This window comes from Capsicum annuum, chromosome 2 (genome assembly GCF_002878395.1).
Source record: "Capsicum annuum cultivar UCD-10X-F1 chromosome 2, UCD10Xv1.1, whole genome shotgun sequence".
NCBI lineage: Eukaryota > Viridiplantae > Streptophyta > Magnoliopsida > Solanales > Solanaceae > Capsicum > Capsicum annuum.
Window position 1 is genome coordinate 142775896 of NC_061112.1, and position 26448 is coordinate 142802343.

A 26448-nucleotide genomic window follows, 5' to 3' on the forward strand; every position below is an offset into this window, starting at 1 on the left:
TACAAGATACAAGTTAACATAATATGTATCTATGAAGTCATAACTTGTATCTCTTATAACATAATTTTCAGTCAAATTTAAACACCAATAGATACATATCAAAGCATTAAAAACAACATGTTATACAAGTATTCAACAATGTTAATAAATGTAGAAATCATTTTTTTTCATATTTATTAAGATAAATTATTTGAACTTTTGTTTTGATTAATTCAGTTATGTCCTACAATGAAGGTTAATACCATAATATTCTAATTTATGTTTCATTATATTAGATACATATGATTGTAAAATATTATAAAATATGTATCTAATACTATGTTGTTATAAAGTGCAAGAACAACATATTTCGATACATAAATATATCTGAAATGCTTTGATATTGCATTATAATGGGTAACAAAATAAAATTATTTTATTAGTAAAAAAACATAATGTATGAGTACCTAACATTACCAACCTCATCAAAAAATCATTACAGTTTCTATCAACTTTCAAGTTTTTGTAATAACCAACAAGCAAACAAAGTTGTATAATGACTTCATAGATTCAATGGCCTCTATTAAGTATTAACTTGTATATCGTACAATAATACTGTACTGAAGGTAAATCGAAATCATTACAGCCAACTTTTCAATGTCACTTGTTTGTTTTATTTTTCGTGAAGAGGTCATTTGATCATACACACGCATGCATCGATCCTTTAAAGCAATGACTATCAATACCCAGTGAAAGGCGCCATCAGAGTTAATTAGGAGAAATACGGCATGAACCCTATGCCAAGGCTGACCTGCGCACATACTCAATCCTTTGATGGTGTTAATCAGTGTCTTCTCCATATCAGCAACCTCATCAGTCCTGCAGATGCATCTTGAGTTAATACAACATGTATCTTTTAAGTAATAACTTGTATCTCTTACAATAAAATTTCAATAAAATTTAAACATAAATAGATACTTATCAAAGCATTAAGAACAACTCAATGATACAACTCAACCTAACATGTATCAATTAAAAAAAATGTTTCTTTTGTTAACAGTTGAAGCAAATACAAGTTAACATAACATGTATCTATGAAGTCATAACTTGTATCCTTTATAATATAATTTTCAATCAGGTTTAGAATATAATTTTCAATCAGGCTTACAAATTCTTGAAATTCTTTGATACTCTGTAATTGAGAAATCCCAAGACTAAAAGAAGTTTCAAATCCTCTATTCATGCTGATAATTCAAACAAAGAAGCATAAAAAAAGTGAAATTGAAGAAATCTCTCCCTGATACATATAAACATCGTAGATATGTGTTGTAAAATTTATAGCAACATGTTATACAAGTATTCAATGTTGTTAATGAATGTAGAAATCATTTTTTCCCATATAATATGTATCTATAAAGTCATAACTTGTATCTCTTATAATATAATTTCTAGTCAAGTTTAAACACCAATAGATATATATATCAAAGCATTAACAACAACGCATAGATACAAGACAACATAACATGTATCTAATGGCAAGAAACTTGTATGTTTACGTAAGTACCAGATAAGTACCAAATTTCATATCCATGCCCAAAGATTCAAATGTTAAGCAGAATACCAAATTTCAGGTAGTGAATAATGTCAACCCCCCCATATCCATGCCCCAAAAAATCAAAATTTAAGCAGAAAACAAGAAATACAAGTAGCCAAGAATTCCAAAACCCCAGATCCATGCCCAAAAATTCAAACTTTAAGCATAATACCAAATTTCAGGTAGCCAAGAATGTCATACCCCCCAGATCCATGTCCAAAAATTCCAAACTTTAAGCAGGAAACCCAAAAATGCTAAAAAGAAATTAAAATTACGAAGCAAGAAAAGGGGAATAGATACCTTTAAAATTCAAATAGTTTGAATATGTGTTTGAAATCTTGATCCCTCCATCTTCATCATCATCTTCATCTTGTACATACAAGACCTACAGATATCGTCAACAATGGTTTCCTTGGCTGCTGCAATATCTTTTATTATCTTGCACTTCCTTGTAAAAACAATAAAGGGAAACTTACATTAATCCCTACTAGTTTATCATTAAAGGGATAAAAATAAAAAATCCCACATGCAAGAAAGAGCACACAAATCAACAAAGCAGAACTAAAGCCACCATAATAATGTGAGCATCGAGAAAATGAGTTGTGTGTAGCAGTTGAGGAGAAAGGAAAAAAAAAAAGTACTGTACTACAAAGAAAATGCAGAATTTTTTGAATTAGATAGAGAAGATAGATAGAAATTGGTCAGCTTTTGCGTCGAATTTTGCGCCGGATTTTTCGTCTTTCAGAGATGAGATGTGGAGTCTTTTTGGTAAAAAGGGGCTTTAAAGATGAAGGATTAACTTGTATCTGAAAATTAGTAAAAAAAATAAAAAATACTGGGGTTTAGATAATTTTTTAGAAGTGGGGGAATTTTTGAAGATTAGATACTTATGTTGTGATTTTAGGTAATTTTTCCATAATACAATACATACAATATAACTATCTCATGATAGGCACTTGGGGCATGTTTGGGCCTTACCTCATTAGTCCATTTAAAACAACACTAAAATCTCCATGTATCATATTTCATTTTCCTCCAAATTCATTGTTCAGCATCATAACACTATATATCTTGTTATTCAACTTGTGTTCTTTTTCCCCCACATAATTTATATGTTAGATATGGGACAATGAAGTAGTGAATGCATTTGACAAGATCTTTTACGAACGTGACACATAAATGCTTAGTAAAAAGTAAAAATCACTCAACAGTTGAATTCAATAAAAATTTTCAAATTTGTCGTCCTTCTGACTCCTCCATATTATGTAGTTACATAAAAAATTGTCTAATTAAGGAAGGGGTATGGGATAATAGTTAATTAATAGGGAAGAATTTTAGTTAAGAGAATTATGAGTATTGTACTATCAAACAGAACAGAAAGAAATTGTAATTAAACAATTTTTATTTACTTTTTTATTTTGGGACTTGGGGCCTATAGCATTTATATTTATAAAATACAGGCGCCCTCGCACTGCATTGCTGGAATAGCTCAGTTGGTTAGAGCGTGTGGCTGTTAACCACAAGTTCGGAGGTTCAAGCCCTCCTTCTAGCGGGCACTTTTTTTCAGTAAGTTAAGTTTTGCACTATTATTGGAGGAATATCAAAAGAAAACGTGAGCGGCAGGATTCGAACCTGCGCGGGCAGAGCCCACATGATTTCTAGTCATGCCCGATAACCACTCCGGCACGCCCACTGGAATGACCTGCGTATTATATGAAAATCGTACTTGATGTTTAAAATTCATGCCAAAGAAGATGTATCAAAATGGGGATTTATCTTTCAGCTCAATTTTGGGGAAGTTCACATTCTATACTGTTTGAACTCGCTCTTAAGTGCTATACAATCCCCTGTTCAAGTTTTTGCACAAATTACCCCAATATTAGTGTGATCTTTAATTTTTGCTCTCAAATAAAACCATCTTAAATTTTTGTATTTACTGCTCATTTAATAAATATTTGTAGACCAAATTAGTCTTATAAATAATTTAATTTGCTCGGCATAAGTATAGAATTTTTTTTGTTTCACTCGACACGACACGACATAACTTGTTACACTTTATATAGTAAAATGTATGAGATAGTATTATAAATGCTACAAAAATATAATCTGCAAGAGTTAGGTTATTTGTTATTTTAGGGTCAGGAGTAGGGGCGTATAGACCAAACCGTCAAGTCAAATCGAACCGACGAAACCGACATAATATATATATAATATTCAAACTTTTTTATACATAAAATATTAATTACAATCTACTTTTGAAATACTTTTTCAACTAGTTTTAGTAATTTTCAATAATTTGAAAGTAGATGTAAATATATATTTTGATTTGGACCTTTAAGTTGTAATATTTGTCCATTAATTGTTAATTAAATGATCGAAAACCCAATATAAACTTAAAACCTAAACTTTTCACTCTTCATCTCACTTTTTAGTTTCAAGAGAGTTTTTCGCTCCTTATTTTTTTTCCATAATTATGGTTTTCATTACCACATGAGTGAAAACACATTTGATCTAGTCTTCGATCACAATATAATTGTAAAAACTAAAGATTATAAAAAAAAAATGAAAAAACCGAAAAAACCCGAAAAAAATGACTAAAACCTAAACTGAAAAAACCAATTTTTATGTTGATTTGATTTGATTTATAATTTTAATACATCGATATAATTGATTTAATTTTTTTGTTAAATAAAAATCGAACCAACCCGACCTATATACACTCCTAGTGATAGTAGTATTTTCGGCCACTTATTTGTTACCGAAGAGTTTGAGATTGGAAAGTTAAACACCGACCCAAGATAGAGACATTTGTGCAAATGATCCTGTCATTCAAGACCAAGAAACAAATTGGGCTGGATTCTACTCATCTGAGCCCAAAAAAAAAAAATATACTGGTTCTTGCTGCAGGAGTACATGTTAATTTCTTGCACATCATGATTCATGTCTACAAAATATGTTACTCTAATTTTAACCGAATATATTACGTGCAATTGGTTCCTAAAGTCAATACTTAACGTAAGGGGCACATTGGTCCACCTTGTTTCTTGTACCACTTGCTCTGGGAGCATATATACAATTATTTTTCTCTTTTTATGGAGAAATGAAATCATCCAGCCAGTCCCTCTCCATTTGTTAATTAATATGTGTACCTTCTCTGGAAACTTAAAATTAATTTGCTTATATATTAGCTCTTTAATCATTACAGTTTGATGAAAGTGCCATCAACTTGAAAGTCATTGCACAAATTAACAAGCATTTTCAAATCTATCACGAAAGTGGAATTTTCAATTCTTCCAATATTCGTATTGGAGTCCGATTAATTCAAATTCGCATCACATACGACCCATCGTGAAAAATGCTCTCTGCAAAGTATTTTTTCATAACTAGGTAGCATTACTAGCTAATTGGTATCTATGGAAATTTAACTATAAAATCATACTAATGTAAAAAATTGTGTATCTTGGAGTTGCTTATTTTTATTTTTTTCATGGCGAAGCAGCAAAAAGTGGACACATCGTTGACCTTCGCATGCGTTTTTGTTTATTTGTATTTTATAATTTTGACAGCAAATTAGCTGCTACATGTTGCTGGTTAAGTTGAGGTGTTACTTGTGAGCAATGTAACATCTAGTAAAATAGAAAATTGTTGCATGTGGTGGAAGATGATGTCCTCCATTTATGCATTTTTTGCCTTCCCACATGGGGTTCACTTGCATGGGAGCTTGATTTTGTTGTCATGGTCTAGCTAGTGGGATTGAAATCAAATTAATAAGAAGTCAAGTTGTATTAAGATAGTTTTATATATGTCAGCTATTTTATTCAACTCTAAAAGGAAAAAACGAAAATGGTGCATATATATATATATATATATCGAGGGCTGTACTAGCATAGACTTAATATATGTTATTTTTTTATCTCAATTTTTGCGACATTAATGTAATTTAGATAATCAATTATATTTTTAATATGTTTTTAGATATTTTAAGCTATTGTAATTCATAATATTTTTATTTAATTTTGAAATAGTAATGTTACTCTCATCATCCAAACTTTTTTGTGGCATTGATAGCCAATAGTATTTTTAAATTTAAATTTTTAATTATTGTGATTGATAATACTTTTTCTTCTATTCCAATTTAAATAACATTGATATAATTTCGAGAGTCAACCAAATATATATCAATTAAAGCAACGAAACAAACATGTCTTAAATGACTTATAATAACTAATTAAAGGTGATATAGCAAAATTACTATAAAAAAAATACTTGTAAAAAAAATTAAATCAGACATGTTGACGATGTGTTGCTTGCTTCTCCACATTTCTACTTCTACTGAGTAGTACTAACATACACAAAATGAATTCATATTTATTTTAAGTATTTATACTATTAGACTTTTAAAAAGGTAGCAATATAATCTTTGCAAAAACATATATACAACATCCACGAAATTCCAAAAAGTTTGTAGTATAAAATTCTCAAAAGAAATAGGGAAGAAGGATCATATTCATGATTCTTCTTGTTGTTATTTGGACCTCAGTCTGTTTCATTTTTAATAAAATAATGAAAATAATTGTACGTAATTAGTATTATGTGTCCGATCGAATAAAACAGAAAAAGAAAGTCAAATTAATTAATAGAATTTTAGAGAAGGGCAATGGGGGACTCATTAAAGAAGAGTAGATGTTAGCACAACTGTAATGTCATTAGGCGAGACAGCATTTTACAAAACAAAGACTCTCGTAAACTAATAAAACCCATAACATATAGTAATATTATTATTACCTCCTACTCCTACTCTATCTAATTTATGAAATAATCAGTGGAGTACTTTGATTTGGTTAGAACTCTTGCAAATCTTAACCACCAGTAGTCATAATTAACCAATGGTTGCATCCACGGTATTTCACAAATCTATAGTTTATAAGTTTATTTGGCTATGTAACTCCCCATAAAATTTTGTCCCAGGCGTTAATCTTCTTTTTACATATGAGATAGATAAATCAACATGTAATAATTTAATATATCTATATCTATAATCTATAATCTATATCTATTATTTATAATATATTAAAAGCGTGAATACCCTTAGAAAAGTGATTTGAACTTTTTGCCCTTCATTAAAAATCTCCTTGGTGGACAAAATTATTTTTCACTATTTTTTTCAAATTATTATTTAATTTTTCTAGGTTAACTAATTTAATTTATGAGTCCTTTTAAATGTAGGATTTATTAAGAATAGAATTAGTTTAGGTATAAAATTCATGTAATATTCTTCAATTTAGATAAATTAATTTCCTTATCTATTTTAACAAGGCATTAGTTGTTGTAATTTTTTTCTGTCATTATTTTGAAAGTCTGGTTTTTTTTTTTTTTTGGTAAAGTATATATATATATATATATATATATATGTTAAATATTAGGAGAGTTACAGAAAGTAGTAGTAGCAAGAATAGCAGGAGCATTCCTTAATAAAATAGCCGAAGAGACATGGCTAAAGATAGGAGCTAAAGTCTTAGAGTTATTGATGCTAGAATTACTTATTACCGACTGGTTTCCTAGAGAAACTAGGTGATGACATACAGGCCAAGACACTAATATACTAGTACTAGCTCCATCTCAGTCGTGTTGAAAAAACAGAAAAAATAAGATTGAGACAGTTATGAATTCCATTCAGTTTCCTTTACTTGATCGAACAGCCCCAAATTTAGTTATTTCAACTACATTAAATGATCTTTCAAATTGGTCAAGACTCTCTAGTTTATGGCCGCTTCTCTATGGTACCAGTTGTTGCTTCATTGAATTTGCTTCACTAATAGGCTCATGTTGATTATATCTATACACATGGATCTTATATATATCGTAGAATGAAAAGATCTTATACAACTGGTATTAATACTTTAGCCTTTCCACAATATATACAGAAAACTAATTATATAGATCCCCATCCTGAGCTTAGAATTGCTTGTGCCGAACATCAGGAAGCGGAAGTGCGATGCATCTGGAAACTCGAGATCGTGAATGGATTCGAGTACCGTTCTGATCGCCTCTTTCATGATATATACAACAATCAAAATAGCTAATCTATCCTTTATATATATATATATATATATATATATATATATATATATATATATAATTGACTAACATGATATACACGTGTGGAACACATACACTTGACTAGTATGTATACATATATATATTCAAAGGGCGTGTTTGATATGGAGGAAATATTTAAATATTTCTTTTAATTTTATTTCCCATGTTTGGTTGTGAAAATATTTTCTCTAAAATACAATTTTCTTATAAAAACAGATAGACCAATGTATGCCGTATGCAAAGTTAAGGGACTTTTGTTATTTAATTTATTTTATATGACACTATTACTATTACTTAGAAACTCATTTTTTTTTGAATCCCAGGAAAATTCGCAGCCGCAATCAGTGGTGTGCACTGGGTAAACCCCTCACTGTGCAATAACCTGCAAACCACACAGAAGATGTAAACCGCACTAGGTAAACCACGTGCGACAGGCTCATGGCTCAAAGACATTGAGGAGGGAATCGATCTCAGGTAGCTGTGGTGGGCTACCACCCTCCAAACCAGTGAGTCAGTCCCGAAGGACAGAAACTCATTTTCTTAAAGAAAAATATGCTTCAAAATATTTTTGACCAACCATAAATAAAGTGCTATGATTTTTTTCTTCCATACTAAATAGTACCCCCTTTATTTTGAGAAATTAAGAATCCAAAACTTTAGATGTACTTTGAATTCCTCCACTGAATTTAATTTTAGAAGAAAGCAATGAAGGAAGTTTTTAAAAGACAAATAAGAAACACCTCATTTGCTAGTGAGAGGACAACTTAACAACAGGCCAGAATTAGGAATATTTAATTTATTACGAAACTAATAATAGCATGTACTCCATAAGTTGGAGAGTTCATACCTAATTAATTCGTCCCATACAGAAGAAAAATGCAACAGATTTATATGTGTTCCATTATTTGCCAAGAAAAATAAATAAAATAAGTACATATATAAATTATTCAATGAAAGATTTGATGTGATATTCTGCCGGTTCCTAATTTGGTTAACGAATTTGTTACACGTGCAATGACCCAATTTCATCATTATTAACATACACACACCCCCTCCAACCTATGGAAATATTTTCAATTTAATTTGACAAAAGGACATAATGTCCAATGTAGGTGTACATGGACCACTTACAATTATCTTAAGATTATGAGTTTATTTTTTCAGATTCTTCATCACAGCATTGAACTATTGTTACTATAGTCTATTTCGCATAAAACTTATAGTATATGAAATTATGAATTCTGTGTTAGGATCGAGAACTCGATTATTGCGGAATTTAGCCAAATAATGTTATAATGATAATAACAAAGACAATAACAAGTTGATAGTAATGGTACTTAAAGAAAAAATAAAGGAGGCACAAATTTAACGTGCTTTGGTCAGTGTGACCTACGTTCGCGAGCGGAGAGGAACAACTTCACTATATCAACAAGAGTACAATTGAGAGATTACAAAATTAGAGTAGTCACTCTAATTAACCCAAATATCACAAGAGAAAACCTCACAAGACCACTCCAAAAGAAAGGGCTCACACTAAAGGTGTCAAACGGGCCGGGCCGGGCCAATCCGGAATCGGCCCTTCCATTTTAACCGGGTTGAGGGCCGGTTTTGATGTTAATCGGGCCGGGCCGGGCCGGGCCGGGCCAAACAGTAAAAAAATTAAAACCCACCCTAACCCGGCCCACTTAACCCAACCCGGTCAAACCCACCAAAACCCGGTCAAACCCGGTTAAAAATCGGTCAAACCCGTTTAAAAAATAAATAAATAATCCAATATACACTATATACACTCCAATATACAATATATATTTTTAAAAAAATATATAAACAATTACACATATATATGTACCATTCAATAGATAATTATTTATGACTATACGTACTACTTTAAATAAAACATATGTTATAATAGTATAATGTTAATATATATATGTTAAATAAAACATATGTTATAATAGTATAATATATATATATTAATTTATAAAACGTATACACATGTATACGTTAAATGTATACTACTTTAGAAGATATATACACATATATATGCACCATTCAATATATATGTACTACTTTAAATAAAATATATACTACAATATACATATATATATATATACAACATTATGTATATATATAGTTACATACTAATTTATAAAACATATACACTTGTATACTTCAAAGATATACTTCTATAGAAGATATATACACATATATACGCACCATTCAATATATATGTACTACTTTAAAAAAAGTATATACTACAGTATATATACTAATTTATAAAACATAAAGTAATGTATACGTTAAATATACACGTCTATAGAAGATCTATTCACATATATACACTCTATTCTATGTATATGTAATACTTTAAATCAAATATACTATAATATATATACATTACAATATATATTTATATAGTTATATACTAATTTATGAAACATATACACATGTATACGTTAAATATACACGTCTATAGAAGATCTATTCACATATATACACTCTATTCTATGTATATGTAATACTTTAAATCAAATATACTATAATATATATACATTACAATATATATTTGTATAGTTATATACTAATTTATGAAACATATACGCATGTATACGTTAAATATACACGTCTATAGAAGATCTATTCACATATATACACTCTATTTTATGTATATGTAATACTTTAAATGAGATATACTACAATATATATTTGTATAGTTATATACTAATTTATAAAATATATACATATGTATACGTTAAATATACACGTCTATAGAGGATCCATTCACATATATACACTCTATTCTATGTATATGTAATACTTTAAATGAAATATACTATAATATATATACATTACAATATATATTTGTATAGTTATATACTAATTTATAAAATATATACACATGTATACGTTAAATATACACGTCTATAGAAAATCCATTCACATATATACACTCTATTCTATGTATATGTAATACTTTAAATGAGATATACTACAATATATATTTGTATAGTTATATACTAATTTATAAAATATATACATATGTATACGTTAAATATACACGTCTATAGAAGATCCATTCACATATATACACTCTATTCTATGTATATGTAATACTTTAAATCAAATATACTATAATGTATATACATTACAATATATATTTGTATAGTTATATACTAATTTATAAAACATATACACATGTATACGTTAAATATACACGTCTATAGAAGATCTATTCACATATATACACTCTATTCTATGTATACGCACCATTCAATGTATATATACTACTACTTATAAAATATACTACATTATATATACATTACAATATATATAGATATACTTATGTACTAATTTATAAAACATATACACATGCATACGTTAAATATACACTTTTATAGAAGATATATGCACAAATATACAAAACATATGCTACTTAATATAATAAATTAATAATATTTGGTAGTAAATTAATAATATATTAGAAGTAAGTTTTTAATTTAAAGTAGAAAACTAGAAATTCAATTTAAAATTTTAAATCGTTAAATAAAAATAAAATAAAATACAAGGACTAAGGAGTGAATGAATTTGGAGAATTTTATTGATTGCAAAATGATCCAAAATTTATAATTTACATGAATGAAAAATCTATAAATTATGCATCATTTTTTCCAACTCATTCATGTTAATATTAATGGGAACTTACATAGGATAGTCGAAGTCAACGGGGGCAAAACCATGCATTGGACTTGATTCTGCTGAGTTCTCCCGGTTCCATTCCTTGGTTTCTTCTTTCCGCTCTAATCCAATCTCTGAGGCAAACTAGAATATTCATTGCATTGCTTCCCAATGAGTGTCGGTTGTCTCCAAGCTGCTGTCGTCCCTGACTAAAGGCGTTCTCTGGTGGAACGGTTGACATTGGAACATTCAAGATATCTCTAGCTAATCTTGAAAGCACAGGATATTGTGTTTCATTACTCCTCCACCAATCCAATGTGTTGATCCGTCGTCTGCGATCCTCTGGTGCCGTTAGAAGATAATATTTCAGCTTTTCCCGATAAGTTTTTTTTTTTTTTTTAACAAATGGGCCCAAACTAGCCGTTTGGACCCAAAAACGGCTATATAGCCGTTGGGCCAACGGCTAGTTTGGCCAAAAATTCAAAATATCTTTTTTTTTTTAAAAAAAAAATTTCCGGGCCGGGCCGGTTAACCGGCGGGCCTGGACCGGGCTTGGTTCGGGCCAGGTTAGCCAGGCCCATTTTAACAAAATAACCGGCCCGGGACCCAGAACCCTAAATCCCTAGGGCTTACCGGGCCGGGTTAGGTCGGCCTGGCCCACTTGACACCCCTAGCTCACACAAAGTATTTCCTAACACCAACTCTCTTTAACTTAATACTCTAATAGGAAGGAAGAATAAATACAAGAGAATGAAAGAGAACTCTTGGAATTTGATGTGTATTACAATTGAGAAAGAAGACCTCTAATTATAGAGCTGAAAATGGAGACAAGTAGCAATTTTGTTTGAACAAGAAGCAAATTGTTTGAACAAGTAGCAATTTTGTTAGACAAATCCAAAAAATAATCTTCCACAAGTATTTGGTAGAAACTTCTTTTGATAAAGTAAGAGTGAATCAAACAAAGGCCACATTACATTCTGAAATCGAATTATATGTTTACAAAGATGTCCATTTAGGAGAGAAGCATATATATCGTACCAAAAATCCTGTTCTATGCATGATGGGATAGGAGCAAAATTTATCCAAATGTGAGGTTGTACTGATCAAAACATACGTGATATGTGTCTTAATACAAAGTGTTATCAATTTATTTATAATTGATTAATGTATATTATTACCTCATTTTATTAGTAGTAACGATGAACTAGTATAGTTTAATTAGAGCAAAGATGCAGTATGTAAGTCTTTTTTTTTTTTTTTTTCCGGAAACCACCAACTTTTTTATATTTGTGAAAGATATTCTTAAACTTGAAATGGATTATTATTATTATTATAGCCTGAATTATTTAATGAAAATGGTTAATGAGAGGGAAGTTTTCAACTGGTATCAGCTTAACTGCCTCGATCCACATTAATTAGGCAGCTTACTTTTCTCTGAAACGGCTTCTTCATTTGTCGTCTTCCTATCCTTTTCATTTTCGGGCAAGTAGATATATGCATTATAGTAACTCTTTTTATTTTTTATTTTGTGAAAAACATTTATAATGTTTATTTTTTGAAAGTAACCTTTTCATATTCAATTATGCTTAATACGATTGTTTCACCCTTAAAAGTTGTGATAGAGTGTTAAATATTTTTTCAATCTTAATAAAAAGTTTCAAGTTCGAGCTTTGAGTATGAAGTCACATTTGATAGGAAACGCTTACCCCCATACAACATATAGTTAAATTCAAGAATCTTATAAAGAATATCGAAAATAACAAAGTTTAATCCAAAGACTCTTTTGCAATCCCATCTTTGAACCCAAAAGTAAATTTTGATCATGGTCCATTTTTGTAGCTTGAACAAAATGCTTATACATTTCTGTTGACAGGATGATTATTGTATACAATTTACACAGCTATCACAGCCAACCCAAGCCAACCTGAAGTGTCACCAAAACCAAAAGGATGTTAAACTTAAATGGAATGACAAAAGAGAGGCAGCTCTGCTGTCAAGCAAGGTAGTTGGGGGGATGAGAAGGTCACCAAACTAGTACTCCTATCTTATCTGATTTTCAAAAAAACTTAATTGTTGCACTATAATTTAATTAATTAATAGTATTCCAATTTCCAACACCATATTAACCTCTAACTTCCCCTTTTTCCTCTCATATTTACTCCTCATTATCCCTCTTAAACTGCCTAATATTTTCTGTTCCTACATTTGTGTATAAAACTTATCCACAAGGTCCTTCCTAAACGAAAGAAGCTTTTTTTTTTCTACTTGTTGTCATGTCAAGCCTTGACACCAAGAATCTTGCATTTATCTCAATTCACAATTTTCTCATTCTTGGTATATAATGCCATTAATTGCCACCACTATAAAATTAAACTGGGACAGTCTTATTTTAGTTCAAGGGACCATCTTTCTCTTTCTCACACATTTCCAGCATATAATCAAATCCCTTCACACTTTTCATTACATATTCGATTCTTTATTCTCCAATACTCTCTTTCTTTATTCTATATACTCAAGAGAGTAATAAGTAGAATCATTATCCTTCCCTACAAGCAAAGCTGTTCACTTTTCTTGTTTCTTGTTTTTTGGGTTTTTGGATTTCGGTGTTGCTTTTCAAGATCCAATCTCTAAATGGGGTTCCTTCAAACTAGTTTTACTAACTCTGTAGAGCCTCTTGATAGTTCTTACCCTTTAAAGACTCAAGCTTTAGCTACTGATACTGATCAAGAATGTGGAAATAAAGAGATAAAAATCAAGTCTTTAATTTACAGAATGGTTTGGGATTTTGGGTTGGCCTGTTTTATCCCGACCCGCCGCCGGCGAGATGCCGGTGAGGTTGACGGTGAGAAGGAGAAAGGCGTTGGTAGTTTGGAGCATAACAAGGCTTGGTTGCTTGCTGAGTCAGGAGCTTGTGGGACTGAGTTGATTAATGCTGAACCACATTCTGTTCATTCTTCTTTTAGGTTCAGTTTTTGTTCTCAGGTTGAGCTTGAGTCTATGAATGTGAATAGATGTTCTTCTGCTACTGTTTTGATGGTGAATTTGGATAATGGGTTGACTGATCCCTTGTCTAGGGAGCTGAAATGGAGGAAGATTCAGTCACTTGAGAGGAGTATTTCTCCTGTGACTCATTCTTTGATTAGGTTCACCTATGCTGAGATTGCTTCTGCTACTCGTAATTTTTCTAAAGGTATTCAATTGGTTACGTTCAGTTTCTTAACTTGTTTCCTTTCCCCCTTTTCGGAGACAGCCTCTCTACCTCCACGAGGTAGTGGTAAGGTCTGCGTACACTCTATCCCGGACCCCACTTGTGGGATATCACTGGGTATGTTGTTGTTGTTGTTGTTTACTTTCCCCCCTGAAAGAGAATTTCATGCCCAAGGGGTAAGTTCTGCGAACACTCTACCCTTCCCAGACTGCACTTGTGGGATATATTGGGCATGTTGTTGCTGTTGTTGTTGTTATTGAAAGAGAAATTCATGTGATGTTGATTTGCTTTTCTTGAATTGGGTAGGTAGAGTTTTGGGAAGAGGAGCATTGAGTTATGTTTTCAGAGGAAGAGTGGGATTTATGAGGACAACTGTTGCGATTAAGCGGTTAGATAGGGAAGACAAGGAGTCTCCAAAGGCATTTTGTAGGGAACTGATGATTGCTAGTTCTCTTCATAACCCATACATTGTCCCTCTGGTGGGTTTTTGCATTGATCCAGAGGAGGGTTTCTTTTTGGTATACAAGTTTGTATCTGGTGGAAGTTTAGAGCGGTATTTGCACGGTGAGAATACTTGGTTTCCTTTTGTTCTCAATAAGGTCATTGTTAATTTAATTTACACTAATTCTTTGGGACTAAGAATTGTTTCATTCACAGATAAGAAGAAGAGGGGAGTGAAAGGTGGTCCAGCACTTCCATTGTCTACGCGGTATAAGGTTGCCGTAGGCATTGCTGATTCAATCGGTTATTTGCATTATGGCACTGAGAGGTGTGTTGTTCACAGGGACATCAAACCCTCCAACATTCTTCTCTCGTCCAAGAAGACGCCCAAGGTAATGGAAGGAACATTCATATTTAACTGCTCAAATTGGTTATTGTTCTTTTTGGTCACTTCTGTAGTTTAATCCTTATGTTGGCTTATGCAGTTGTGTGACTTTGGTCTCGCTACATGGACTCCTGCACCTTCTGTACCTTTCCTTTGTAAAACAGTTAAAGGAACATTTGGGTATAGTTTCTATCTTGACAACTCTTAAATAGGCATGACTATGACTAAGATCCTCAAGATACTTGGCCATAAAAAATTATTCCTGTACTCACGATCTTTGGATTACATCTGCAGGTATTTAGCTCCTGAATATTTTCAGCATGGTAAAGTGTCCGATAAAACTGATGTTTACGCCTTTGGAGTTGTCCTCCTGGAGCTGCTGACTGGAAGGAAGCCAATTGAAGCAAAAACAGGACCAGGAGAAGAGAACTTAGTGTTATGGGTAGGTTCTTTCTTTAACATTTTCCGAGATGTCTTTTCTTATCTTTATTTTGGTTATTTAAATCAGTCGGGTGAGGATGATTGGTAATTGTTAATGCTAGAATGTGTATTATCCAGCTTGACTTCTGTCAAAGTTGCTTCACAATTATAAATTTCACCATTGAGAAAATTTTTGATATATCTAATGATTTGTAACCTATTAAGACCAGTGCATTTACTTCCTTCTGTTTGGTTTTAAATGGTAGCCCTTCCAGCCTTGCTGATGTTTAGATCTTTATGTTCGAAATGGTCACTGCTGCGGAAGATCTTTCTTCCTTGTTGGGTTACTGTTTAAGGCCTTAAGCTCTCTGATGCACAACTGCGACATAGAATTATGCTTGTGAATAGATCATACTGATAGATAAGACCTCTACATATATATTAGACAGTTACATTCAATTTGACCGGTTCATGTGTGAGTGAGTCTGTATGTGAAGTAATCAGATTCAACTCACTGCATTATGTTGCAAGATTGGGACCATCTTTCTGTCATTGTGCTATGACCATGATTGACTGCTTAACATAAGATTGTTTCTTGTTTGTTTTGACAAGAACTGGAAATTATAGTCGTCTTCTCTGTTCTTTTCAGGCAAAGCCACTGTTGCAGCAAGGAGCTCTTGAAAAGTTTCTTGATCCAAGACTCGAATTCCCTCAAAAGAACCTACAACAAATAGCTCGGATGTGTCAAGCAGCAGCCGCATGTATACACAGTGAAGAGTCTCGAAGGTCCAACATGGATGAGATCATTGCCATATTGAGAGGCACAAAAGTTCGTTCCTTGACCAAGAAAAAGTCTATTTCCAGTAATAACTGTGTGACTGAGTGTTATCCCCAAGTGCAGCGGACAAAAAGTGAAATGAATAGTCACTTAGCCTTGGCAATGTTAGGAGTACCCGACTTTGAGGATGATGATTTTTATTGTCGTTGACATGAAGACGATGAATTTGATTAGTTTTTTCATTTTTTCCCCCCTTGCTCTTTTGTCCCTCTCTCCATTCTTCTTGAAAGGAGAGGTTCTAGGGTGACAACTGATAGCTCTTTAACATGTAGATAGAGAAGTGGTGGTCTGATTGAAGAATACACTGTTTGTATATAGACTGTGTCCCTGTTTTGGTGGGGAAGTATAGCAGGTTTCTGTTTTGTGAGATCACATAAAGAAGTTTGTGAATTGTTTTCTGTCATGAACTTACTTCTTTCCTTCGTCGACTTTCACTGGTTATCGACATGCACTGTGATTTATTGTTAATAACGGTAGTGTTCGCCAGTTACTTAGACTATTCCTCCAAGTACTTTTTATCTCCCACCGACATCGGGCAATGTGTTTTAGCTTATCTCCCACCACCAGTTTGTGTGTACCTTGACTAATTTCACGTGATACCTATCACCTCCCACCAGCAACAAGTGTCAAGGTAAATCTGTCCATCAAAGCTAGGATTAAAAAAAAAAAAAAAAAAGAGGGCAGCCCGGTGTAATAAAGCTACCGCTATGCGCGGTGTTCGGGGAAGGGCCCCACCACAACAAGGGTGTATCGTACGCAGCCTTACCTTGCGTTTCTGCTAGAGGCTGTTTTCAAGGCTTGAATCCATGGACGGAAAGAAATAACCTTCACTTTGCCTTATCTACTTTTACTTCAAATTAATAACTGCATTACATCAAGCCTTTCTCTTTGTTGTAACTAACTAAGAACTAACTAATGGGAGCAGTTTATGGCAATCTACAGTAGGCAACCAAATTTAAAATTTATTACTGTAGTAGATAATTCTGTTTGTTTAAAAGGAATAAGACCTTCATAAACTTTCTTGTTGAATACAGCTCTTTTTGGATTTCTAAATTTATAGGAAATTGACAACATATTCCCTTTGTGCAGTTTTCCCTCCTATTGATGGTACGTTTAACCTCTTGCTTTATTAATAAAACTAAAGTTAATCAATCTGTTTCAGGTTAGGTACTTAAGAAAAGATATGGTTCAAAAATTAGTACAACCATTTTGCCACTAACAATAAACATAAATTAGGTCACCTTGACATTATTTGAGATTGCTGAGATAATGACAGGCAAAACTCTCACATAGGACCCCTAATAATGAAAATATCTATTCATAATACAAGAAAGACAAACTTGTAGTTAATGTTGTTGACCCACGTTGCCTAAATTAAATTAAATTAAATTTAAACCAAACTTCTTAGAACCAACCAAATAATTTAGAACCAAAAGAGAAGATACACATATAATCCTCCTCAACAATAATGTGAAGGAATAAGATGTGACACGGTGACAGTTTAACTAATATTTGAAAGTGATGCATATCAATTATCAATTATCAATTATCAATATGGAGGAAGAATATTGTCGACGGTAAGTGAAGGCGAATCTAGATGCTAGAGTCCGTAATTTAAGAACGAGTATGATTTTATTATATGCATACAATTTAAAACATTTTCTTGCATACGTATACATAGTTCGAGCTGAAAGCAATAAATTCAATTGAACCCGCAAACATTGAATCCACTTCTAAATTGATAAGTTTGTGCATCAAGAAAGCTAGAATACTTTAGCAACATCCTTGATCAAACCTCTATTGGCTCGAGCAAATTCTTCGAATTCTTCAAAAGAAATGAAGCCATCCCCATCAGTGTCAAGTTCAGCCATCATATACTGGACTTCTTCAGAGGTTACAGAGCCTAGCAGCTTCAATGACTCTCCAAGTTCTGCTGAAGAAATTTTACCATCACCATTTAAATCAAAACGCTTGAAGACTCTTTCGCGATCGGCTATGTCTTGAGGATCTTCAGCCATTCTTTGGTTTCTTCTTTGCCTTTTTGTTTTGTTTTGTGATGGTTATAATGCAAGGCAAAGTTGGTCTTCTTTGTTGATTTTTTTTTTTTGGCAACTAATTGGATCCGAAAAATGAGTTAGAAATTTGGGTTATAAAGAGGCATTCCTATTACTGTTAGTTTGTATGATTACCCTTAGCCTTAGGAATCGGGCTTTGAGGTTTAATGGTCTTAACAACTAAATTTTGCAACAACCAATCTGTTATACACTTTGTGGAAGGAAACAAATGTTGAATCCCCAAAACAGATACTGACAACATTTGACACCTCAAAATTACGTGCAAAAATCTTGAAAAGTTTACCAAATATGAAAACTAATCCTAAAAATTTTGCGGGATCAACAAATAAACAATAGTATTTATATTTTCGGTATGTTTGACTGTTAATTTAATGAGAGGAGTAAAATTCTCAATTATCAGAAATAGTAACAACCAAACTGTCAATGATCATCAAATGCTGTAAACCGAAAGAAACACTTCAGATTGAGAATGAATGTAACTGAATCTGCAACACATGCATTAGCCTCAAGAATTTAACATTGATCTTGAATAAATACACGTGGTTAATAATTCAGTTATGAACTTCCACATATTTATCGGAAATTATTACCGATTATTTGGAGCTGCATTCAGGTTTATGCCAACAATCTTCTTCTAGATTGACTCATAAATGGTATTCATTTTCCATACAATAATTTATGCCAGCGAAAACATGGAAAAACTTTGCAAGCCCATTTAATTGACAGCTGATTAATAGATCGGATGATATTATGCAACTGACTTGACCAAGGTGTTCAACACTACTTCTCTTGTTGGCAAAGCTGGAATTGCTCCTCTCTCCATCACAGTCAATGCACCGCAAGCATTAGCAAAACTAAGGGCATCTCGGAGTTTGCTCTCATCCTAAAGAATTCAGATTCATAGTTAGCATTAAAGAGTTCTGTGCTTTGAGTTGAAGTATAAGAGGAAGTGCAGCACCAAATGGAAAGACAGGTTGAAGTTTGAGAATTTAAATTACTTAGTTCAGCACTTTCAGTTTTTGTTTCAGAAGTAGCTACAGCAAGAATAAGGATGTGACATAGTTTTAGGACCCGTTTGGCCATAGATTTCCCAAGTAGTTTTGGGGAAAAAAACTTGGCAAATAATGTTTGGCCATACAATTTGCCATTGTATGGCAAATAATCCAAATTCCTAAATACTAGAAAAAAAACAGTATTTGGGCCAAATTCCATTTTTGGAACTTTTACTAAAACACTATGGCCAAACACATGGTGGACTTCCCCAAATCTTCACCCAAAAACGACTTGCAAAAAAAATATTTGGGAATCTATGGCCAAACACTAGGTTAGTAGTGGTCTTAGCTTCATCAACTGCGAGTTCATACTTGCAGAAGACAATTGTTCAAATTGCGATTTTTCAGCTGGCTTATATTGCTGGATTGCACAAGCAAGTTTAATTTTCCAAGACACTAACTAAAAGAGGTTTCAATGACACAGTAAAATATCCACACCGCAAGTAAATCATATAGATCCTTTAATGTACTTTACTGAAGATACACGTAATGCACAAACAAGAAATGGTATCAATTTTTTTTGCTCATTAGATGACATGAGAAACCAGATACAGAATGAAAAATATAAAGTAGTAGCCAACAGAATGCCAGGATAATGGAACATTAAAACTACAGAACATAATTCGATTCAATACAAAAAGCGATACCTGAAGCAGGGAGACATCAGATGCTAGTTGTGACAATATTCCAGCTACGAAAGCATCTCCAGCACCGGTGGTGTCCACAGCGTCCACCTTTATACCCTTAACTCGTCCACTGAAATCCTGTTTTCATGATGCAAGAAATTTCAGAGAACTTTTTTCTTTTTTCCTTCATATATAGTGGTAACTGGCGAATCTGGGTAAGCACATATCAGCTTGGTGACTGATCTAGAAGTTTGAACTATAGACGCATTAAATTCTACTATTTCTAAACCTGTTCCTGCAATTTATGCACTACTTGAGCAGGAACAAGCTGACAAATCTGAACCAGCTTGAAGGAGACCGATAAGACTCAGACAACCTCTAATGAGCTTTTCAAGAAAACAGAAGAAGCAGTAGTCATGTGTTTGCTGATCATGATTTCACGAAAGGAAACAGAATAAAGGATCTTCTGAAATAAACTTCAGAGTGCAAGGATTATTATGAGTAGTTTTTTTGACAAGTAAAACAGAGCAATTGATTAAGGCTCTTGTGATGAATCTATATTGATTCCAGATTAATCTATCAACAAGCCAATCAACTCTAACATAGATAATAATATACTTATTCAGCTAGGAATTGACTGGTTAAAAAGGCACAGCGTCCATGTGTGCGAATCTTGATAACCAAATAGCAGATTGTACCTTTAGCAAATGCTGTAATAATTTAAAAAATTATGAAACGATATTACATCTTAAGATATCAGGAACAAAGAGATTTCTTAACTTCATGATAAAGGGTTGCAAAATCAGTTGCTTAAACACATTAATTTGTGTAGAAAGCGGGATTGCAGTAACTGGTAAAGTTGCTGCCATGTGACCAGGAGGTCACGGGTTCAAGCCTTGGAAACAGCCTCTGGCAGAAATGCAAGGTAAGGTTGTGTACGATACACCCTTTTGGTGGGGCCCTTCCCCGGACACCGCGCATAACGGTAGCTTTAGTGCACCGGGTTTTTTTTAGTGGGATTGCAGTTGCAATTATGCAATTTGCCTAGCAGAACAACCAGGCATGCAACAGAGTTGAATAATTTTTATAACACGATTTTACCATATCTTAGAAGCTCACCTTGGTGTAATATCGGCAACCTTCTGGACCCTCTGTGACGAGGAGTAACTTGAGGTTTGGATGGTACAACTTCCGAACTACATTATCATCATAAGGATCTTCTCCTTGTGTCAAAAACGAAATCTCTTCTTCACTTATCTGGTGATAACAAGCAGCTGAAACATCAGAGGTAACATTTCATATGAAAGTTCAGACTTTCCAGTCCGACTCTCTAGCAAGATTAACTATATTGTCATTAACAAATAAGATTGTACATTGGACACTTGGAAACAAGTACCTTAATTATGTCAGCAGTATCCCATATGCTAAGGATTCCTTCTCTAGCACTTTCTGCAGATGGCCACAATGGAAGCCTCAAATTGGGATCATAGGATAAGATCACACCAGCATCCTTCGCAGCTCTTGCAGCTGCAATATGGGCTGATTTGCATGGCTCTGTAATCAAACTTATGGAACCGTAATGGAAAACTTTTGCCTGTCATAAGGTATAGGAATCATTGGTTATCACTATCAAGTTGACTATCTAGGTACAATTTACCAGTAAGAGTCCACACCAGAAATATTAGAAGAAATGCAAACTATCCATGATTAAACTGTTGCAATAAGGAAAACAACATGTAAAAAAATATTGTTAAAAGTTTGCGAACTTCTAAAGTAACATGTTTTCCAGAAAGCATACGACGAAATGCTAACACATTCTCCAATAAGATGGTCTTCAAAAATCTGAAGATATAGATTGCAAGGTACGCGTAGAACCAAATTATGAACTGCATAAGGTTTTAGATTATTTTAATATATTAAATAATCTAATACTCCCTCCGTCCCATTTTACCCGTCCAAATTTCCTAATTTGGTGTCCCATTTTACTTGTCCTTTTTTACTTATCAAGACGAGACAATTTTTTTTTTCCCATTATACCCTTAGGGGTCGTTTGGTAGAGTGTATAATAATAATGCAAAATATGGTGTATTAGTAATGCTTGTGTTAATTATACCTGCGTTAGTTATGCTTGTATTTTTCTTATGCAGTGTTTGGTTTGATGTATTAAAAATAATATATGTTGTATAATTTTTATAAAAAATATTTTGTATGACTAAAATACCGTCTCCACTTTCTTTCCCAAACCAACGAATTGGACTTCATTGTCCATCAATTCCTCAAACAGTTTATATCCATTCCCTTTCCATAAAAAAAGTTTGTATGACAAACTTTGATTTTGCAATTCCTCATATAGAAGACAGTTGGAACATGAGGGAATTAAATAATTTTTATGCACAACTTTAGAAAATCACCAAAAATAGTCATGATTTTATAGATTAGCATGAAAAATTAAGCAACAAAAAATTCAAAAACAATCTTCAAAAACAAAGAATCCAATTTCACATTCAAGCTCCTAATAACAGAACATTTAATTCTAGTGTAGAAGAGAAAACAATGTCTAATTATATGAGAAGAAGAAGAAGATGCGGTGAAATTTTTTTATATTTTTTCATGGCAGTGTAGAGAAGAGAAGAGAAGACAAAGTACAAGAACAAAGGTAAAATACAAGGAAAATGAATATTCTAGTAGAGATTTGAGGGAAAATTTAGTCATTGAATTTTTCTTTTTCATTGTTGAAAGTTGCAGCAAAGAACCGTGGAAAAAAGATTTGGGGGAAATGTTTTAGTAGCGCTTTGAGGGGTAAATTTGTCATTTACTAATTAATACATGTGTTGAAATACTTGGTATTACTAATACATAGGAAATAACGAGTATTATAACACACACCTTAATACACAATAGTGTGTATAACTAATGCAAGTATTAGTTATGCATAGTCTAAAAAATGATACCAAACATGGTATTATTAATACACAAAGAATAATGCATGTATTATATTTTTAGTACAATCTACCAAACGACCCCTTAGTGTAATTGCTTACTCCTTGTTATTAACATTCTTGAAAAATGTTGCAAAGAGGAGTACCATTAAGAGTACACCATTAAGAATATAAATGATGCTTTGGTATTGACCATTCATCAATATTGGAACTAACAACAAGACACAATTAAGAGGGGCAACATGGTAAAGTTACATTACCAATCATTGTTTTCTTAATAGCTGTGTCATCCCAATTTGGGACGGGTAAAATGGGACAGAGGGAGTATATAAGATAAGTTACTCATAGCAGAAGTAACAAAAGGGACTAATACAGAAGTTCTTATGACTGCCTCTCTACTTCATCTGAGGTAGTGGTATGGACTGTGTACACTTTACCCTCCCCAAACCCCACTTTGTGGAAAGACACTGGGTATTGTTGTTGTTGTTCTTATTGTAGAGAAGGTCTTATGACTGGAGGTATTTCATGGAAGAGCCAAAACCAATTTTAGTTTCATATTTTGATAATTGATACCGTACTATTTTTCACTCTTCTCGTCCACCTTTATTCTTTTGCGATAATGAAACTTTGAAATACTTCTATCTCGAGGATAAAAGAACCTCATGTACCTTCTTGATCAACTCTAAATCAAGTTCACCCTCTTGAAGCAACATATCAGCACTTGGGTTACGATAGAACATAAATTCACGTTCTCCATCCTTTCGCAGTGTTACAAATGCTAAAGCAGTACGAGCACCTGGATCAAAGCGCATACCATCACTGTTGACATTGTTCTCCTTCAAAATATCAGCAAGCATGTAACCAAATTCATCTTCACCAACCTGCTCGTGATTACAAGTTGTAAGTACATATCATAAATGCTTAATATATTTGAAAAGATCTATATTTTTCCAATTTATATCATCTTCAAAAATTCTTTTTGACAGGTTATTTTATTTTCACATATTTTTTCTATCAATTTTCAGAACCAGCAAAGGAATTATATGAACGAGCCAACTTTGTGCAGAATATGATTCTTCAACAAACAATCAAATTTTCAAAAATATACAGGGCAGAAGGAAGATGACCCTGCTGCATATTAAGATGAATTTCCAAATTTGAATGCATTAGCTTGGAATAGTGAGTCTCGGAGGACAGCAAAACTGTTTTTCTCTAATGCTATAGACTAAGGTACATATCATATCAGCATTGTAATTAGTATGCCAAAGAAAAAGTATTTGACAAGAGCATAACATAAGATGACGGATCACCATGGTACAAGGGATACTTTAGAGCAATTAATGTTTGCTCAGCAAGTCGCAGATTTCTGTATAGAGGCAACTAAACAATAACAATGAGTTGCCTCCTCCAACAGCCTGGATATTGGTCCTAATAGTCAAGGATAAATACCCCAACTTGAAGATCATACATAATTGATTGAAAGCTAACTGCCTATACGCTTGTTGAACTATGTAAACTTATCTACAGTTACAGTTATTCAAATCAACCTTTAGCACATCGAGTAGTATGTAACATTATACCTTCCCAATGAAAGCTGATGAACCACCAAGACGGGAAATACCAACAGCAACATTAGCTGGTGCACCACCAGGAGCCTTTTTAAATGCTGGAGCCTCCGCCAATGACAGTCCGCTTGTGGTCGGAACAAAATCAATTAGCATTTCGCCGAAGCAAACAACAAGGGAAGATTCATCCTTCTTCAGTGGCCCATCATCACTTGGCAATGCTCTTCCTTAAGTAAATATAGTCAAAAAAGAAATGTTCATACTGTTGGTCTTGTGATGACATAGTCCACAATAAAAGAATCGAAAACAGCTCACTACTTATCACCATCGTATCTACTAGATTTTCTACATACACGTACAAATACAGTCTGACATTATGCTAAATTTTCTAAATGGAAACGATGAACACCTTGAATTTTGCATCGAGATAAGATGGGCGGATACTGGGAAGGGAAAGGTGCTGCTGCTGCTTTCACAGTGCATCTTCTAGGAGCAGGAAAAACTGAAGGCAGAGAGTTTCTGTAAGTTTGATTTGAAGTGGAAACTCCAGTGAAGGAGAAAGCAGTAGCATGAAGAGCCATTTATTGAGGAGGCTTTAAAGGACAGTAGCAAAAACAGAGGGATTGATCTGACAAAGTTGTTGAGACGGTGAATTTCAAAATTGAGAGGGAATACAGTTACATGAGGCGTTAGATTTCAACAACCCAAAGGGAAAGTAGGAGGTGAAACTTGGGAATTTCAGACAAGAAACCCTAATTTTCGGAAGAATTGAAGCAGTTGTTAGCAGCGGAGAAAACAGAGTTGCTTTGTGGAAATTAAAATGGCTATATTGCTTTGTCAGCTGGCCAATTGTGTCTGTTGGATGGCCCAAACGACCTCCAGTTATCCTTGTCACTTGTCAGCCAAAAATTATGATTCGCCTACTCACTCATTTTAGCCCCTTTTAGGGAATCAACTTTTCAAATCCCTTGATATAAAAATGTACCAGAAGAGGTCTTTGATTCAAATTTTGGGTATGAAAATATTTTCGTACGAAGTGCTTGCTCCAAATAAATTCTACACGATACGAATTTATATTAGTCGAGCTCTAATATGAGTCTGAAATCAAAGTATGCCCTGTAACTTAAAAAAAAAAATCATTCTATGTCATATAAAAAAAGTATTAAAATAGATTTTATGCACTTATTAAGTACACAATATCTTTTTATTTTAATGGCAAATTCATTCATGGCGTCAGAGAAAGTCAAACTTAGATTGTGCACCTTTTAAGTGCACAATTCATTATTTTATGGATTGTGCACAATTCATTTTCTTATGAATTGTGCACTAAATAAGTGCAGAATCTCCATTCACTTTTTATGCATGGCATTTTCATTTTATTTTTTTTATTGTGTACTTTTTTAGTGCACAATCCATTTATTTATATTGTTCACTTTTTTATACAATTAATGAATTGTTGTGATTTTGGGCTTGTTGAAGAAGACTAACAAACAATAAAAGGAGCTGAAGGCCAAAAGGATCTTAAAGCTAATTTTGAGCATTAGTGTGATAT

General features: G+C 33.0%; 3 protein-coding genes and 2 non-coding genes across 5 annotated transcripts; 2 read left to right on the top strand and 3 right to left on the bottom strand.

Moving 5' to 3' along the window:
- Positions 1-3051: 3051 nt before the first annotated feature.
- On the top strand, positions 3052-3125 carry TRNAN-GUU. The gene has a single exon. It is a non-coding gene; the product is annotated as a tRNA-Asn (tRNA).
- A 59-nt stretch (positions 3126-3184) lies between these two features.
- On the bottom strand, positions 3185-3266 carry TRNAS-AGA. Its single transcript has one exon. It is a non-coding gene; the product is annotated as a tRNA-Ser (tRNA).
- A 10198-nt stretch (positions 3267-13464) lies between these two features.
- On the top strand, positions 13465-17042 carry LOC107860112 (probable serine/threonine-protein kinase PBL7). Its single transcript, XM_016705355.2, has 6 exons — positions 13465-14537; positions 14862-15119; positions 15213-15388; positions 15482-15561; positions 15676-15823; positions 16451-17042. The coding sequence occupies exons 1-6, from the start codon at positions 13979-13981 to the stop codon at positions 16787-16789; spliced, it is 1560 nt and encodes a 519-aa protein (XP_016560841.1). The 5' UTR covers positions 13465-13978; the 3' UTR covers positions 16790-17042.
- A 1210-nt stretch (positions 17043-18252) lies between these two features.
- Positions 18253-18777, bottom strand: LOC107860114 (polcalcin Nic t 1). Its single transcript, XM_016705357.2, has one exon. The coding sequence runs from the start codon at positions 18655-18657 to the stop codon at positions 18403-18405; it is 255 nt and encodes an 84-aa protein (XP_016560843.1). The 5' UTR covers positions 18658-18777; the 3' UTR covers positions 18253-18402.
- Positions 18778-19213: 436 nt separating this feature from the next.
- Positions 19214-25956, bottom strand: LOC107860113 (probable fructokinase-6, chloroplastic). The gene is made up of 7 exons (XM_016705356.2): positions 25306-25956; positions 24912-25123; positions 24000-24212; positions 21789-21986; positions 21512-21649; positions 20414-20530; positions 19214-19597 (listed from the first exon to the last, which is right to left on the bottom strand). The coding sequence occupies exons 1-7, from the start codon at positions 25475-25477 to the stop codon at positions 19463-19465; spliced, it is 1185 nt and encodes a 394-aa protein (XP_016560842.2). The 5' UTR covers positions 25478-25956; the 3' UTR covers positions 19214-19462.
- Between the last annotated feature and the right edge of the window lie 492 nt (positions 25957-26448).

Bases quoted from the DNA above. Each gene is read 5' to 3' on its own strand.
- LOC107860112 (XM_016705355.2), top strand. From the start codon at position 13,979: ATGGGGTTCCTTCAAACTAGTTTTACTAACTCTGTAGAGCCTCTTGAT. The intron at 14,538-14,861 runs GTATTCAATTGG...TGAATTGGGTAG, and splicing joins TACTCGTAATTTTTCTAAAG to GTAGAGTTTTGGGAAGAGGA. The intron at 15,824-16,450 runs GTAGGTTCTTTC...TGTTCTTTTCAG, and splicing joins AAGAGAACTTAGTGTTATGG to GCAAAGCCACTGTTGCAGCA.
- LOC107860114 (XM_016705357.2), bottom strand. From the start codon at position 18,657: ATGGCTGAAGATCCTCAAGACATAGCCGATCGCGAAAGAGTCTTCAAG.
- LOC107860113 (XM_016705356.2), bottom strand. From the start codon at position 25,477: ATGGCTCTTCATGCTACTGCTTTCTCCTTCACTGGAGTTTCCACTTCA. The intron at 25,124-25,305 runs GTGTTCATCGTT...TATTTACTTAAG, and splicing joins ATCTCGATGCAAAATTCAAG to GAAGAGCATTGCCAAGTGAT. The intron at 19,598-20,413 runs GTATCGCTTTTT...TGAATTCTTTAG, and splicing joins CTGATGTCTCCCTGCTTCAG to GATGAGAGCAAACTCCGAGA.